This window comes from Lingula anatina, chromosome 1, assembly GCF_051362555.1.
Source record: "Lingula anatina isolate TDL-2025a chromosome 1, LinAna3.0, whole genome shotgun sequence".
Taxonomy (NCBI): domain Eukaryota; kingdom Metazoa; phylum Brachiopoda; class Lingulata; order Lingulida; family Lingulidae; genus Lingula; species Lingula anatina.
The window spans coordinates 69,015,622-69,034,544 of NC_141767.1; the positions used below are offsets into that span (position 1 = coordinate 69,015,622).

The 18,923-nt window shown below is 33.7% G+C and overlaps 1 protein-coding gene across 1 annotated transcript in view; it reads left to right on the forward strand.

Annotated features, from left to right (window-relative positions):
* LOC106161214 (uncharacterized) overlaps positions 1–18,923 on the forward strand; it is a 26,424-nt gene continuing 7,501 nt past the window's right edge. Inside the window, exons 1-13 of the mRNA XM_087001304.1 lie at positions 1–1,287; positions 1,688–1,820; positions 2,108–2,213; positions 2,579–2,717; positions 4,647–4,764; positions 4,940–5,132; positions 14,708–14,844; positions 15,198–15,458; positions 16,073–16,187; positions 16,434–16,548; positions 17,309–17,413; positions 18,122–18,269; positions 18,562–18,758. Of these exons, the coding sequence (XP_086857430.1) occupies positions 964–1,287; positions 1,688–1,820; positions 2,108–2,213; positions 2,579–2,717; positions 4,647–4,764; positions 4,940–5,132; positions 14,708–14,844; positions 15,198–15,458; positions 16,073–16,187; positions 16,434–16,548; positions 17,309–17,413; positions 18,122–18,269; positions 18,562–18,758 (2,091 nt within the window). The 5' untranslated portion in view covers positions 1–963. The remainder of the gene's footprint in view (positions 1,288–1,687; positions 1,821–2,107; positions 2,214–2,578; positions 2,718–4,646; positions 4,765–4,939; positions 5,133–14,707; positions 14,845–15,197; positions 15,459–16,072; positions 16,188–16,433; positions 16,549–17,308; positions 17,414–18,121; positions 18,270–18,561; positions 18,759–18,923) is intronic.

Here is an 18,923-nt window from a genome sequence, read left to right on the forward strand (position 1 = left end):
CTTCTGTAATATTTATATAATTAGCACATTGTATTACCCTTAATGGCTTTTTTTCTCAAAGAACTCTAGAATGGGCCTGATAAATCTCTGATCTGCAAAACTTTAGGTTTAACCATTATGCTATCTTTTTTCATAAATATTAAATTATACAAATTTAAAAAATGGAAAATTGCTAATGTTTTCACTAGTATCGATCATGTCCAGCATCTGGTACATGTCCTTTTATCAGCAGCTAAGATATAAACTGAGAATTTCCACTGTTTATGATTGCAGAATTGTGGGCTTTAGGTGTCGCTTTCTACCAAACAGTTGTTTAATAAGAAATTTGCAGATATTCTAGCATGGGTATTTGAAATGTTATGCCATTTTTGAAGTGGTCATATCCATGCTACACATCTCTAGGTAAAACCTGTGTAACAATTACACAATCAGAAAAGGTGGAGCTTGCTTCTTGTATGAGGACTTTGTGATTGATTTGTTATATGTTAAAATATCTCAGCCCAAACATTGATTTTTTACTAAGTTTCAGTTCATGATATTGATTTAGTACTCTGGAAAAAAATTAAGTGAAACGCCTGTCATTCAAAGTTGATTAATATCCAAAACGTTTCATGAAAAATATTTATTCATAGCTTACATTTGCTATTCAGTAAGTAAGTTGAATCCCATTACAACTCTTGTTTGTTTAATGCAAAACTTCCTTTGTTTACCCTATTGATTACTTGTTAGCAGTATTTCCCGTCTGTTGAAGTAAGGTCATTGAAAGTCCTAAACAATAGATTCATGCATGTTAAGATGGATCAATGAATCCACTCTTGAACCCTGTCAGAGTCTCATTTAGGTTGAGGCATGTCAATACTCGAGTAAGGTTTTTGCCCAAATTTCCTGTAGCAGTTTTTTCAAATTGGTAGAAACTTCGTACTTATACAACTCTACTAAGGTTGCATAAGAAGAGGAGACAGGATGGGAATTTCCAGCATCTTGCTGGTAGTCCTTTTTCTTCAGGCTTCATTGGGGGTAGAATGGAATCCTGATGGCTCCTGTAAGAGTAGCATTCTTTACTCCCACTTCACGGCATCCTCTGATATTTCCCGTCCTTTGCAGCACCTCCGAGACATCCACCACATCCGTCATGAACAGCAGTGCTCGGGATCTTGTATCACTGAACAGGGGTGCCGCGTTTTCCATTATGACAAGGAAAAAATGGTCTGCTCTCTGTTTACTGACAATGGGCCAATAACACTGGACAATTATTATGTTGTCAATACAACCCAGGACTATAGAACTGTAAGTTGTGTATTTTGTTGTGAAGAATTTCACCTCTTTTGTAATAATGCATTTAATATAATATAATGTAATATTTAGAGAGTTTAAAAGTTTTGATCACTGAAAAACTATGAAGATGTATCCATGGGTACGAGTATCTATAATATCTGCAGCTCTAGTATTTAGACACTAGCTTTTCCTCTGATTCATGGAATTCAGGGATTATAAATTTTATTCTGATGGCAGCCCCCAAAACCCCTGTCGATTAAGTGAGCATTTAATATTTTTGTTATTTTTCAGTCAAGCAACATAAATTGATGTAAGCATTGTTGTTATGGTACAAATCGTAATGTTCAGGACTTGAGATGATGCTGTTTCTTCACTGTTAATAGTACAAGTATTATCATCTTCATCTTTTTAGTTCTTAAGACACGCTGATTGTCCTTACTACACAGAGTGCAAGTTCGACCCTTATTGCCAGAATGACTGCCTGGACAAAGAAAACTTCACATGTGAATGCCCAACAAATAAGCATGGAAAAACATGTCTCCAAGGTAGAGTATCACAAATGAATTTGGGGCATAACATTTTTGTAAAGTTTTATGGATTATTTTTCCACGTAAATAAAATTTATAGTTTTTATAACTTTGACTTTGAGTATATTATATAATGAGTGTTTAAGATGAGCTTTATCATGTAGACATATCCAATCTTTACTAAGCAGACCAGTTTGTTGAGATAACACATTTACTAACCATATCTTAAAAGTGAACAAACAATTTGTGTCAATTTCCTGAAGTGTATATATTATTTCATTTCTTGGTGGTTGATGACATTTCAGATTTCCAGCACGTCCCAGAGCTGGTGCAGACTATTCCTGTACATTATGGAGTCAATGGGGAACACATGACCATCAATGGAAAACACTACTTGATTATCGCCTCCAGGTAAATATATAAGCTAGTCTGACAAATATTTCAATTAGGGGATGATGTCAGAGAAAAAGGACAGAATGGCATTATTAATTATTTCAGATATAACCTATTTTAATGTTTGAAATATATTTGACATTGTCTTGAGGATTTCATACATGAAAAAAAAAATACATTCTTTATATACTTCATGATAATAGTGTTTTATTAATAAATGTCCAGATAGGTCTTTATCTAGGAGAATTTTTTGTGAATAACGTATATGCCAGTATAACAGTTAAAACAGTTATAGTTCAAAGCCAGCTGAATTTTTTAATCTGTTCTATATTTAAATTCTTTTTAAAAAAAATTAACCCATTTTAAATTAAAATTCTGTCTAGGTCCACCAAGTCCTGCTGTTGGACTTACGATGCAGGTCTGTCCAAAGTGTTTGTATATGAAGAGGTTCTGGAGAAATATGTGCACATGCAGAACTTGCTCCCCAGTAGTACAGCAGATCTCCAGGGGTTTGTCACTGAGGTAAAAATTGAGAACAGACAGCAGAGTAACAGATCTGCAGATCAAATATGGCTGACCCACTGGAATGCGTGTTGCGTAATCCCTGTAGGGATTGTCTAATCAGGAATTAAGCAGCAAGCTTTTATATGGGTCGCCATATTTGATCTGTGGATCTGTTAGTCCGCTGTTCTGAATGTGCTCATTGACACATTGTTATATTACTATGTATTGTAACCTGTATGGTACCAAATGTTATATTTTAACCTCTAGTGGTACATCTGTGTTTCTTCATATTGTCTTTTATCCCATTACTTTCAACATTTGGTGTGTGGTGTTTGGCACACATGTTAGGAGAGCATACAATTGTTAAAAAAAAGAAGGAAAACAGAAAAGAGATAAAACTATTATAAAATTAAATACTTATAAAAAATAAAGTCTGGGAGAATGCTCATTTATTAATCTGATTAAACTAATATAATGATGTAGACTGTATTTTCTACAAGCACAGTCACATATGAGATATATTGCATATTGTCTGCCAGCACCAATTTTATTGGCTCTTACTGAATACATTGGAAAATTTGGTATTTTCAAAAAGACTCTTAAGTTATCAATATCATGAGGCCCATAATGCAATGTTCATAGAAGTAAATTGAGTAAAGCATTTGAAATATTAACTGTGTCTCTGGGAGCATAGAAGCATGACAGGATGAATTGTTTGGAGCCAAGCTTATTCCAGTAGTTTTTTAATCAGGTCCTTTGTAAAGTGAGTGTGGTATAAACAATTATTGCTTCCATACAAAATCTATTGATTATGTTGGTAAAGCATTATTATCACACTGTTTGCTGTAGTTTCATTTTATTGATTAATCTTTTGATGAAAAAAGGAATAAATACAGTGCACCAACGTCACAGAGGCAGGTCAATTCCTCATTCCATACACGATATTGATGGCTAAACGGTCTGATCTTGAACCATAGTGCCTTCACTTGCAGACCATTCATTTAGTTTGACAAAATCATAGAAATCTCTGAATGTGGTTGTAGCTTCCCAAGTACAGTAAACTTTAATGTTAAATTATCATGCATAAACAGTCATTTCCAACAGCTGCTCTGTGTTAAATACAATGTTGATCCAAGCCAACCCAATTATTGATTTCAGCTTTCAGATGGATCAATTTGGCTATTGTGTGTTTTTCCAATAATAATGATTAACAAATTCTTTACTTTGTAGATCAAAAATAGAAAAAAAAAGATGTTTTTCAATGTTTATAACTTTGCGATTTTTAAAGTGGGAGCAAAGTTGCCAACAAAATAGAACACAGAATGCATGGATTTATTCTCTCATTAACAGCGGAATAAAACGTAAAAAATGGAAGTCTGTCCTAAATAGAATGTAGAAAGTGTGTAAATGCATAGAGTTGGCACTTCAGTGAAGACTTCCTGTTTATTTATACATCTGTCTTGCATCCTATGTCTTCTGTCCAGGCCATCCTAACGTTTTTTAAATTTAATAACTTTAGAAAGGATTGAGCTAAAATCACCAGACACTGAACAAATTGTTATCTTGGATGAGCTTTTAAATACTTCATTTCAACATTGTTGAAGTTTATAGATTTGCTGTTACCTTACCTTTCAGATTTGCTGTTACCTTGTGGTTACCTAGTTGGTCTACATGTACTTTTCCTCTATTCCAGATTACTGCAATAAATCTTCGCAAACTCCTTAATCTCCTGTATAACCAGTGCTTTATAATAAACATTTTGGGCATAATTTGTAATGATTCAAAATGCTTTAAAATACCAACTGTGTGATTTCCTCAACTGCAAAACAATTTTTATGTTGTTTAAGATATCAATATTTAAAATATATGTTCCTTGTGACACCTATTCAGAAATTGTCATGTGTGTCATATAGTTATACATGTAAATATGTGTACTTTTTTCTTCAGGGCACTCACTATCTTATTACAACAGCATATGAGGATCTGCCAGGCATAGCGGGAGGGAGTTCTAATGCCTTTGGAAATCCAACAGATAACACACTGTACAAATTTGAAGACACTGAAGGTAAAGTGGGCAGTTCTTGGTAAAATATTTCTAAAGAATATTTTTTTAAGTTTACATTGCCTGCAATTTGTGTATATGGGTGCATGTACTTTGCCACTTTCTCTGTGTCATCTTAGATTTTGAACTTTGCAGAAAATGAAAAAGATGCTTACATTATTACCAATTTTTTGTCTAGCCATTTTCCCTGAAATTGTCGCCATCAATGCTGACCAGAAACTGACCTACATGGTGAAAATTGGAGGATCTTGGGAAATGCATGAATCTGAAACATGCTGCATGATGGCTGCAACTGTTCATCCCTCTGGCAATCTAGTTGGCATAACAACCGGCCGCTACATCCAAAGCAAACCTACTCTGGATTCTCCTTGGTATACCTTTTATTTTGTTTCATTTCTATCAAATTTTTGTAATAATGATAAGATAAGTTTCAAGCTGCAAGCAGGGATAACTTGTCATATTTACCCAAAATCATGTTTGTTTGTTTTTTTTTTGTATCCTAATATGCCATTAAAATGGCATATTTATATCCAATATAAGAACTTTCTTACCACAAATGAGAAGATTTGTTTCATGAAGTTTTCAAGAGTGATATCTACTATTTTTATGTACAGACACAGATGTGTCTGTACATATAGCCGTCATCTGCGTCTGTCGTCGCCGTTGCCGTCGTCGCCGTCGCCGTGCACTTTTACCGATAACACGATAAGTGGAAAACTGTTTTTTCTTTTGGCTTGAAACTTACAGAACTGATGAATATTTGTAATACGCAGGTCAAGTTCGAAAATCAGCATGATCGGGTCACTTATAGGGAATTTATGCTGTTTTTTCACTTTTTTCTGCATATATGCAGCACCGATAACACGATAAGTGGAAAACCATTTTACCTTTTGGCTTGAAACTTACAGAACTGATGAATATTCATAATACGCAGGTTAAGTTCGAAAATCAGCATGATCGGGTCACTTATAGGGAATTTATGCTGTTTTTTCACTTTTTTCAGCATATATGCAGCACCGATAACACGATAAGTGGAAAACCATTTTACCTTTTGGCTTGAAACTTACAGAACTGATGAATATTCATAATACGCAGGCCAAGTTCGAAAATCAGCGTGATTAGGTCATTTTTAGTGAATTTAGGCTATTTTTTCTCTTTTTTCAGCATATATGCAGCACCGATAACACAATAAATGGAAAACCATTTTACCTTTTGGCTTGAAACTTACAGAAATGATGAATATTCATAATACGCAGGTAAAGTTAGAAAATCAGCATGATCGGGCCATTTTTAGGGAAGTTTTGCTGTTTTTTCACTTCTTTCAACATATATGCAACGCTAATAACACAATATAAGAAAAACAGATAGGCCAATTGTCATTATACTCACAGGAGTAGTCAAACTAACTAAAACGCAGGTTGAGTTCGAAAATCAGCATAATCGGGCCATTATTTTAGAAGTTATGCTGTTTTTTCACATTTCCTCAGATTCAATTGTTAGGCATGTTAACTGTCTCATTATTGAACTAATAAGATACGTAAAAGTGTTTGTTTGACATTTCCTGCATCTTAATAACATTGTTAGTTGATTATGTAAAAATGATGGTAAACTTGTTATTGTGTATTATGTTATAAAGTGTCAAAAATGGAAATAAATATCATTGCAGTTTGTCAGATTCAATCATCTACGATATTCATTATCTCAGAATGGAGGAAATTGGACATTTAACACTGTTCTATTGATATTTGTCCCATCTCATCAATTTTCTTAGTTGATCATATACAAATGGTAGAAAACTGTTTATTTTGTTTTATGTTAAAAAAGTGTTTTAAAAATGGAAGTAAACCCATTGCAGAACAGTGCTTTCTTGTTTCAGCATATATGCAGCACCGATAACACGATAAGTGGAAAACCATTTTACCTTTTCCCTTGAAACTTACAAAACTGATGAATATTCATATTACGCAGGTCAAGTTCGAAAATCAGCATGATCAGGTCATTTTTAGGGAAGTTGTGCTGTTTTTCACTTTTTTCACCATATATGCAACACTGATAACAGGATAAGTGAAAAATCATTTTACCTTTTGGCTTGAAACTTGCAGAACTAATGAATATTCATATTACGCAGGTCAAGTTCGAAAATCAGCATGATCAGGTCATTTTTAGGGTAGTTATGCTGTTTTTTTCACTTTTTTCAGCATATATGCAGCACCGATAACACGATAAGTGGAAAACCATTTTACCTTTTGGTTTCAAACTTACAGAACTGATGAATATTCATAATACGCAGGTCAAGTTTGAAAATCAGCATGATCGGGTCATTTTTAGGGAAGAAATGCTGTTTTTACACTTTTTTCAGCATGTATGCAACACCTTTGTGCTATATGATGGTACTGTATGGATGGCAGCTAGTCTATAAAATTGTCCCTTGGGTGATCACTAATTAAATTAAGGTCTATAAAATCACTTGCCTACTCATTAATTTTCAATTGGCCATTAAATGAGATTACATAAAACACTCCTTGAGATTTCCCTGTAAAGTCCCATAGGTTTAGCTCTCTTAACTGTGTCACAAAATTAGGATTTGGTGATAATTGTGCAGATAAATGGTGTTAAAGGGATAATAACTCTTCATTTCGGCCAAAAAATGAATTTTCCTGGAGTAAACAACAATTTTCCCATACTTACCAATGGTTAATGAATCCATTTTTACATTCAAAGTTAGTCCCTGGTTTTTTTCTAAAAAGTTTGGTTTTTTGTTAAAATCTCTTAAGAGATTTTAAGAGACTATGGCCATCAATGGAGGTCACGTAGTCTAAAGACAAGCTCAGATATCAGAATAATAGCTATAACTGCCGTTTTTGTAGTAAAACAGAATATATTATATTTCTATGAGTTATTCACAATGTTTTTGTTGTGAAATATAGATCTCATACAAAGAGTTATTATCCCTTTAAACATTGCAAATAAATTAACAACAAAAAGAATGTGTTATGCCAACATGCTATAGATGAATAACAGTGCTTTATTTTTCTCAAACTTGGTGGGGTTATTAATATCAAGTTAATACAGCTAGATTAAAAGTTTGAATAGCAGCTTTATTGGAATTTTTTACGTTTTATTTAAAATTTTTTTAAAATTATTTTTCAAACACTAGCATCTTCAAGATGTGATTTTTTACTCCCATCCAGCAGAAGTGCTGTGCATTTTCTGTATTTTTTTGTATATAAGTCTTTTTTCCTCGGATTTAATTCTTAGGCATGTTAACAATCTCATTTGTGAACTAATTAGTAATGTAAAGGTGTTGTTTTGACATTTTCTGCATCTTAACAATATTGTTAGTTGATTATATAAAAATGATGGTAAACCTGTTATTGTGCATTGTGTAATAAAGTGTCAAAAATGGAAATAAACTCATATCTTTACAGTTTGTCAGATTCAATCATTCACCATGTTCAGAATCTCAGAATGGAACAAATTGGACATTTAAAATTGTTCTATTGATATTTTTCCTATGTCAACAACTTTCTTAGTTGATCATTTAAAAACGACAGTAAATTGATTATTTTGATATATGTAAAAAAAGTGTTGAAAGTGGAAAGAAATTCATTTCAGTACAGTTATCTCTTGTGTACATTTTGGCATTTTGAAGTTGTGACTCTGAACTTCCATGGCCCTGAAGACCTTTCCATATCAAATTTTCTGAATATCCATGATACTTTTATTTTATTATTAAAAATTGATGGTCATTATGCTGTTAAGCATTATGTAATATTGCATCAAAATTGAAGACAACCCCATTTTAGACAATGCCTCCACAGTGACCATTAAAGGAAAACCAAGTCACTTACTCTTCTCAAACTTACAGAAATGTAGCATAGCATTAAATTATAGCTTCAGTTGGAAAACCTGTTATGTCGATTAACTTTCTTGGAAATTATATAGTTTTTTGTTACAATTAAAATTTTCACATATGGACATTTTCAAGGTGTGACTTAGTCTTTGAACTTCCATTGGCTTGAATACCATTGCTAGTCACATCTTTTGAATAGTTATGATACATTTACTTTATTATTAAAAATTGATGGCCATTGTGCTGTTAAGCATTATGTTAAATTGCGTAAAAGATGAAAAAAAAACTTTTTTGGACATCGCTGCTGGGATGACCATTAAGGAAAAACCATTTTACTTATGATATTCTAACTTACTGAAAAGTTTCATAGGACTGAAGTGTAGCTTGTGTTGGAAATCAATGTGATTGTTTTCTGTTTTGGAAGCAATGCAGCTCTATGGAATGCTATATGGGGCTACTGTTTATGGATGGTGGTAATTGTCCATTAAATAAGATTACATAAAACACACGTTGAGATTTCCCATTCAAGTCCTATAGGTTAAGCTCTCTTAACTGTGTCACATAATTAGGAATTGGTGATAATTATGCAGGTAAATGTTGTTTAATATTGCAAATAAGTTTACAAAAGAAAAAAAAATTGTGTAATGCCAACATTAATTCAATTCAATTCAATTCAATTTATTTCTGTACTGGTACATAGATTGTCATGACCTTGTACAATATGATATACAAATGATGATACAATACAGTTAGTGTATTACCATCTTTATATAATGAAGATAAGTACTAGTAAAATTACTCATAAAATATTCTAAACAATGAGATAAACCTTGGTGTGATTATAAATTTACCATAAACATACCAGAAACATGTTACACAAAAAGAATATGTTTTTAAAGAACTTAAAACCACCGTTACATAGCTGTTTACATGGCTGTTTGATGACATTGATAATTACGATTAATGACAATTACATAAGACATATAAGTAAATAAGTTACACAGATATAAATATTGTGCCATGTTCAGTCCCACTGCCGAGTCACTTCTCACAACAGTGGGACCATACACTGACATTTTAAGGGATATGCTAAGAGTTACCAAGCAGAGCAACCACTTCACTTCTTTTCTTAAATGATTTGATTATAAAGTTGGAGAGGGACACTAAAGTATCTTTGTTGGCACTGTTAAATACATGGCATAATTGACTGTCTGGTGGCCTTGAATCAGCTTTTAGGAATGAGGTTTTACTGAAAAAGGTGACTCGGTCTGTTTTGTACATTGGGCATTGGAATATAAAATGGTATTCATCCTCAATTACCCCTTGTGTGCACAGGCGACAGATTCTGTCGCACCTTTCAGTTTTTGGCCTGGTGTGCCGCCCAGTTTCGATGTGGAGTTTATGGTCACTAAGACGTAGTTTAGCAAGGGTTGATAAGGTGTCGTAATTTGTTATTTTATCAACATAAGTTGCCCTTTCACACTTTTGGTTAAGTATACGGAAAAGAGATAATTTACTGTTGGCTTGAAGTTTGCTATTGCATATTTGGGTAAAGTGGTCAGTTTGTCTTTGTTTGAAAATTGTGGTGAAGTTTTTTGGAGGTGACTGGCTAAGCCACACATCACCAAGGCCAAATGTGAAAAGGATTTTTCGGATACCCTCAGACCATGACATACAAGCTGGTCTGAGTGTGTGGACTGCGGGTGGGACATAGGGTGTCAGCAACTTGTAACTATTTATCTCTTGTATGTATGCTTGTTTCATTAGTGTAGCATCAGACATTTGAATAATTTTACACCATAGTTTGACAGATGCAAACTGTATTTTGGTATAGAGGGGAAGGCGGCCAAGTTCAGTGTATACACCATAGTTTGATACGTTTTGATGGAGGCCAAGGATTTGTTTGCAAAATTTTAAGTGCAACTTTTCTGTAGGGCAGTTATCCGTTGACACCGAGTAGCCCCATATCTCTGAGCAATATGTAAGGATTGGGGAAATGAGGGTATCAAATAATTTCTCTTTTAAGGATGTGTTAACATTACTCTGAAGTGGAAGAGACTTGGACAGACTGAAGAATGCCTTTGTAGCACGTTGTAGGAGATTATTTTTGGTTTCTGTAAAGCTTCCTGATCGATTTAGAAGGAGACCTAGATACATGTATTTGTTGACCTCTTGGATTGGTTTTCCATACAGAAAAAAATTTTCACTGTGAGCTTTTGATTTTGAGTTGAAAATAACTACTTTAGTTTTGGTGACATTTACAGTCAGTCTCCACTTGTTACAGAAATTTTCTACTATTTCCAAACTTTGCCTTAGCCCATTGGGGGTCTTGGACATAAGGATGAGGTCATCAGCATAGAGTAAACCTTGTATTGGTATTCCATTTATATCTGGACTTGCAGCACTTTCGCTATCAATTGATCTAAGAAGGTCGTCAATAAAAATATTAAAAAGAAATGGGCTCAATGTGTCACCTTGTTTTACACCTAGTGTTGTATTAAAGGCCGGGAATATACCACTACTTGTCTTAACACATGCTTGGGAGTTTTCATACATGCTTTTAATGTTTTTGTACATAAGTCCTCTTATTCCTAGAGTACTTAGCTTGAACAGTAGTCCGTTCCTCCAAACACTATCGAATGCTTTTGAGAAGTCAATGAAACATGTGTATAATTTTTTCTTTCCTTTCATAAATTTTGTAATAATGGACTTAAATATAAAGATATTATCTGAAGTACCATGACCATGTTTAAACCCAGTTTGATGAGGTAGGGGTACCCCTTGTTGGGATGCGTGTGCTTGAATTCTGTTTAACAGGACCGAGTTGTACAGCTTTCCGAGGCAGCTTGTAATAGATATTCCCCTGTAGTTGTTAACATTTGATTCATCACCAGATTTGTGGATAGGGACTATATATGCCTTGTTCCATATTGATGGGTACTTAGCACTTTTGTATATGATATTGAACAATTTTACAATTACATCTATAAGATAATCCTTCCCTGATTTTATCATTTCGTTGGTTACCTTGTCTTCCCCTGTTGATTTGCCATTTTTCAATTTTTTTATATTGCTCATGATCTCATCAGCACTAATGTCATGGTCAAGTGCAGTTCTGTCTGGAGAATTCATTTCACTTTGCCTTAGTTTATTTTCTATTTTAAGCTTGAAGTCTTTATCAAAGTTATGTTTACTTGATTCAGTTTCCTCACAAAGACTTTTAAAATACTCATAAAATTCACTTGGTTCAATAAATTCAGTTTGTGTAGACTCCATATTTAAATCTTTAACCGCTTTCCAGAAACATTTGGGATTTGCATTTTCCATGGATTGCAACTTTTGAAGTAGGCCTTTTTTATATTCTTTTTTTGCTTTCTTACATCCTCTCTTATAACGATTGAATGTTTGGTAGTATGATGCATTGACTGAATTGTCAAAGGGTTTCTTGCTCCTAAGTTTTGCTAAGTTTTTTAAGTGGGACCTCAGAGATTTTAAGTCATTGCTGTACCATGTTGCCCTTTTCTTGTTTTTTCGAGGGTGGACTGAGGTGTATTTTCTTGATTTAAGAGCCCTTTCAGCTGCAGTTGTGAATATTTCATTTACTAAGGGTAATGCCTCTTCAGGAGAGAGAGCTTGTGACATAAAGTAATCAACCTTTTGTTTTGATTCCATGTTACCCAGGGCCTCAACAAATTTAATATGAGAATTATTTTCCCAAATGAATTTAGTTGGCTTTGGTATCAGCTGAATTGATTTTGTATGTTTGTTGTAAGTAGTTTTGCAGTACAGTTTAAGTTCAAGTAGGGCGTGGTCAGAAAATATTGACAGATCATTGACGTGAAAGTATGGGATGGTGCTGTACAAAGTGGCACTACAGATGACATAATCAACAATGCTGTTACCAGCTGGTTGTTAACAAGTATATTTGCCAAGTAGATCACCTAGTTTACGGCCATTTAAGCTTCTTAAATTGCAATCTTTGCATAACTCTAGCAGCTTTCCACCAAATGCATTGGCTTTTTGGGAGTCCATTGAGTTTCTAGGAGGGGGTGGGTTGTATGCATCACTGAGATAATGGGCCCCAGAAATTAAGGTTAAGTCTGTGCTGTCATCTGTGATAAAGTCTGAGTTAACTTTCGTTCTGGCATTGAAATCCCCTTGGTTAATTATATTACAGTTAGCTGACACAGTTGTAAGTTCAGCTTTAAGTTTATCGTATGGGTCTGCATTTTCATTGATCACAGAGTTGGGGGGACTTATGTAGACTTATTAATGCTATAGATGAATAACAGTGCCTTATTATCCTCAAACACATTGGGATTATTCATATCATGTTAATACAGCAAGATTAAAAGTTTTTTAATTTTTTTCTAAACACTGGCATTTTCAACTCCCATCCACCTGAAGCTCTTCAGATTTTCTGTATTTCCACATAAGCAGTTGCATAGGTTTTTATGTCTTTAAACATTATGTAATATTATTTTATGCACTGTCAACATTTTTCAAATATTGGGCTTTTCATTATGTGAATTTCAACTCTCATGGTCCAGAAACTATAATCTTATTGCAGGGGTGGATTGAGGCCGTCTTCTGGGTCTTTCAGATGACGGTCAGATTTTAAAGTTTACATTGACTGGTATCAATTTTTTTCTGTTGGAAGACCATCAAAAGTGGAGGATGGATCAACAAATATAGTTTGGAATACTGTCAGAAAATATCTCTGGATCTGCTCCAGTTATTGAGCATGTTACCTGTTGTGCATGATTAAAATTCAGTGTTGATTGACAGTGCTATTATAAGCATTATTTAATATTGCATCAAAATTGACAAAATGACCCATTTTCTATAGGTTAAGCTCTCTTAACTGTGTCACATAATTAGAAATTGGTGATAATTATGCAGGTAAATGCTGTTTAATATTGCAAATAAGTTTACAAAAGAAAAAAAAATTGTGTAATGCCAACATTAATGCTATAGATGAATAACAGTGCCTTATTATCCTCAAACACGTTGGGGTTATTCATATCATGTTAATACAGCAAGATTAAAAGTTTGAATAGCAGCTTTATTGGAATTTTTTTTTTTGTGTGTGTTTTCTTTTTAATTTTTTTTCTAAACACTGGCATTTTCAACTCCCATCCACCTGAAGCTCTTCAGATTTTCTGTATTTCCACATAAGCAGTTGCATAGGTTTTTATGTCTTTAAACATTATGTAATATTATTTTATGCACTGTCAACATTTTTTGAAATATTGGGATTTTCATTATGTGAATTTGAACTCTCATAGTCCAGAAACTGTAATCTTATTGCAGGGGTGGATTGAGGCTGTCTTCTGGGTCTTTCAGATGACGGTCAGATTTTAAAGTTTACATTGACTGGTATCAATTTTTTTCTGTTGGAAGACCATCAAAAGTGGAGGATGGATCAACAAAGATACTTTGGAATACTGTCAGAAAATATCTCTGGATCTGCTCCTGTTATTGACCATGTTACCTGTTGTGCATGATTAAAAATCAGTGTTAACTGACTGTGTTATTATAAGCATTATTTATTATTGCATCAAAATTAACAAAATGACCTATTTTGCATCTTTATTATCTGTTTTTTGTCTGTACATTTGACAGCTTTGCTGCCTTGTTGGCATTTATAACCATTGGTGCATGGAAAGGACATAATTTGAATTATTATATATTAAACAGCTCAGAATAAAATCTCTTATCTGGGGATTTGAGTAAACATAATATTGACTGGTGGTCATAGCCAAAGTTTATGACCAATCAGAGTAAAGAAAACAAATCAACAATCAGAAGACTGCACAGTAAAGGAAGAATCATCAATTTGATGACAAACAATTTGGCAGATTTCAGCAATGCTGCAACTTTTGATGTAAACTATATATTGACAACTAGGTTTTAAGTAATATAATAAAAGATTGATTGACTTTCGCTTTCAGTCAATATGCAGTTTTGCATGTCTAACTCAGGAAAGTCAATATAATTGTGCAAAATCTAAGGAGTAAAACTGCATTCTTTGTATATGCAGTCAGAATGCCATGTTTTAAATACATATTTTCCTTTTTTCTACAAACGTAGGTCTACTAATCATCCACATTCCTGCTGTGCCTATGATGTATCTGCTATGGAAAATGGGACACTTATAACAGTTGGTGGTAGTGACACGTTGTACTACAGAAATGGTTTCTTTGATAGCTGGCACCTAACTTCTGAGGGTAAATAATTTATAGTGAAATATATGGAAAAAATGTGGTGGTGATTTTACATTCTCTAGTGATTTCATTACATGTGAGTATCATTGTTACATTGAAATTAAGTGTAGCATGATAAATGGAAACTGATTAATGTCATTTTAATATTAAATCAGTGCCTAATGTTGATGGAAAAGCTTGAGTATGTACTTTGTGGCACCGACCCAGGTATTGCTTTCATTGCAGTTTAATGCTCATACTAAAGTTGACTATCCAATAGACTCTGGTGCAAATCAAGTCCAATTATAAGTACATATCAATAAGTTGCTTTAGTGATAGCATGTTGCAAAAATAAAGTTTTCTGGTATTGTTTATAGCATGCTGTGTTAAAAAAGCAGCTGTCATGGCAGACGGGAGGATAATTGGGGCAGGCACAGACAACCAGCTGAAGGTTAAGCAGAGTTTGAATGACCCCTGGGTGACCATTCCTAGCTCCTGCTGTATCATAGACGTCGCAATCACACCAGATGGCACCATTGTTGGCCTGGGCACCAATCAGAATTTATACCTGCGCCAGAAGCTTGAGTTTCCATGGGTTCACGTCCCCAACTCTTGTTGTGTCACAGACATTGGTTCAAGTATGAGACAGAAAATATATAAGAATTTTTTAATGTCATCAAACTTTCATTTTATTCATATTTAGAGACCTTTTTCTAGAAGTTAAATTCTTAATAAGATTTTTGTTTTCTCATTCAGAATTTTTTACATATGTAAAAGTTACTTAAAAAAAGGAGTTATTAATTTTAACATTTTTTTTTAATTATCTGTTTGTTATTTGGGCAATTGTGATTGAACATTGCTTATGTCATGGCTTAAATGATTTTTATATCTATTTATCAATACATCTGTATGATTGCTTTTCCATCTTATTAATGAAATTATTTTTATGACAGTAGCATTCTAAATTGCATATTGTGCTTAATTTTCCAGAATTATTATCTCTGCCTGTGTTGGTTTGTTAGTTGCCCCACTCAATAAATTACAGGCAGATAATGTTAAAATTATCAGGATGGATCAAAAGTGGGTTAACTTAGAATCGATTAGATTTGGCGATGATCCATTAATTAATTGAATAATTAATGAGTATTGAGCTGCCATGTCAGAGGTCTGAGCTCTCTGAGAGCTTTTCTAGTTTTCAGTATTTTCAGTATTTTGACATATGTAATGATATATGTCCTTTGACTACTCTCAGATGCATTTGGGCACCGTTTTGATATCACCAGCAGTTATTTGGATGGGACAATATCAGAGTCCTCCCACTGCTGCACAAACAACCTAGCTGCTGACTGCGGGACGGAGAATGGAGAGTAAGTGTATATGTCTGTGGGTCTTAAATTGGCTTTGACAGCATGCCATTCTGTTTGATGTTTAGAATTTTGCATGGAATATGAGATGTCAGCTTCTGCACAGCAAGGGTAGGCTGAATAGGTCTGAATAGCTGTGTTAGGCAGAGCCATCTCCATCATACTAAAAGAAGAACTTTTGTTAAATTTAGGTGGTGTTTTCTTGTAACATATTACAAAAAGTCAAAAAGTTTTTGTTCCTTTTTTTAGGCTATTCACAAGTTATGGATCAACTATTGCTTGGTGTTCAAGCTCTAATGATGAATCTCAGTACCTTCAGGTTGATTTGGATGACATTTACCTGGTCTCTAGGGTTGCTGTTCAAGTAGGTGAAGTCAAACATAACTGATTAAATGGTTAATGAACTGGAAGGACCCAAATTTTTGGCACCTATTTTTCATTCGAATGGAAAAAATCAATTTGGTATTGGTTTGGTAAATGGAAGAACTTTACTGAAACTAGAAAAAGAACTGAATACTGTTGTTTTTATGCTCTAAAATTGCAAAACAGTGGATTTGACATTTGCACCCTCTCTAGTTGAAAATCAAAAATTCACCAAGCTAACCTGAAATATATTTGTTATGCTTGTAAAAGATCTTATCTTTAAAAAAACATATCTACTATTTACTGAGGGTTGTTGCTCGTTAACCAAATAATCAACTTTGTCTGGCCTTAGTTGCAAGTGAATCATAAAAAGCTTAAGAAGCAATCAAATATATATATAACCAAACAAACAACCAATGAAACAGAATAAATCAAAAGTCAGAGTTCATTTTCCATGACACCATATATTCCCTCCATGTATTATAATGGCATTTTTCTCTTTTTTTTCAAAGTTTTCTTGATTTTCAGTACAGTTGTTGTCATTACAACTCTGATGACATTGTTTACCAATGGAGAAGGACTACAAAATGCTGTATTAAAAAGGCTGAATTTGTATGAATTCTATTGATAGATGTATAAACATTTGTACATTTGTTATAATGTACAAGAATATATATTTGTTCTATAGGTTTTTTTCCTAAAGAAATTTCTTTTCAAAATATTATTCTGCATGACACATGTACAGTTTCTATATCTTTCAGGGACGGTATAATAGCAATCAGATGGCAAAAACTTACCAAGTGTTTTATTCTACTGATGGGACACATTTTGATTGTTATAGAGAGGATGTAAACTCTCACTGTATGGTAAGGTGTATAAAGATTCCAATTACTCATTCCCAATAGAATTATTGTTCTACATTGATCAATCCAAATCTGCGGGGACTTGCTGAATGCAATCAGATTAATGTCTGATAGAATACAGAAAATCTTGTGAAGAGGCATGTAAATCTGTTAATCTGAGTGCATTCAGCTGGAGTACCCCCGGATGGGTCAATCTACGATGAATGATAGTTTCTTTTGGAATGAGTAAAAGTATTAAATTGATAAATGTTTTGAGTATTTGTCTTCTTTCTTAAATAAATCATAGGTTTCGTTCACATTTCATTACTTCATATATATTATTTATATAACTAGATAGGCTTTGTATCCTTGGATCTTTTGGGGGTCAAAGAAGCAAGAAAATAGCTCTGTGTGTTTTTGTCCCATTCATTTATTCACACACATTGTTGGTGGTACCCACCCCAAAAGATGGCTGACACTTCTGAACGTCTACTTTTTTCTCTACATACGAATTTTGGAAGTTCTAAGAAATGAATTATTCAGTTGTTTGCCTTGTTAAATAAAATAAAACAGTGGCGTTTTATATATAAAAATGTTTTATATACACAAAATCATCCTTATCAAATTTAATGTAAGCCTATTTTAATATATGAAACTTTCTATAATTGCTTTATTACAGACCATTCAACATGTCAAGATCCATTCTGTTTACTGAAAGTTTTTTACTTCCAGATGTTTTCTGCCAACCAAAATAGTTATGCCCATGTCCCTGTAGTTCAGTCATTTAACCACTCCGTGTATGCTAAACACATACGATTTAGATTCTGGTCTTGGGTAAACCATTTATCGGCTAAAGTAGGAGCTTTTGGCTATAAACCAAGTAAGTTCCTCTGTTGAAAGCAAATAAAAAAATATGTCTGTTTAGTGAATAGTTTTTTTTTCTGTTGGTTCTCTCTCACATACCAGATCTGGTATCTGCTGTTATATTTATGAGGAAAAGAGTATTAGTTTTTGATCTTGCATAGTCTGACAAAAGATTTAGTAATAAGCAAATTGCATTACTGTTTGTGCTGTCCTTCACATGAAAAACCATGACAATTAGAATATAAGTCTCCATCTCCCAAATGATTAGAACTACAAGTGGATATATATGAAAATAAACACTTTTCCAGGCCGTTTCCTTCCTCACCAGAATTTAACCAATGCAGGTATCACAGGCACTTGTAGTTATAAGCGTAGTAATGGTGACATTGTCATGGTGCTGGCCCAGGAACACGATGCTTGGTATAACACAGAAGTGGATACATACGGCTATGTCTATGTGTGGAACAAGGAGATGAAGATGTTCCTGAGCACGGCAGCACTTCCGGTATGTCGTTTACATTTTGAATATTCATGTCTTTGATTCAGAAAATGTATGTTTCAATTTTAGGTTTGGAGCAAATAGAAAATAATTGACAATTAAATCAGTACATCAAAAAAAAATGGTTAGCAATGAGTTCAAAGTCCAAAACTTTTCTTGAAATAAAGTTGG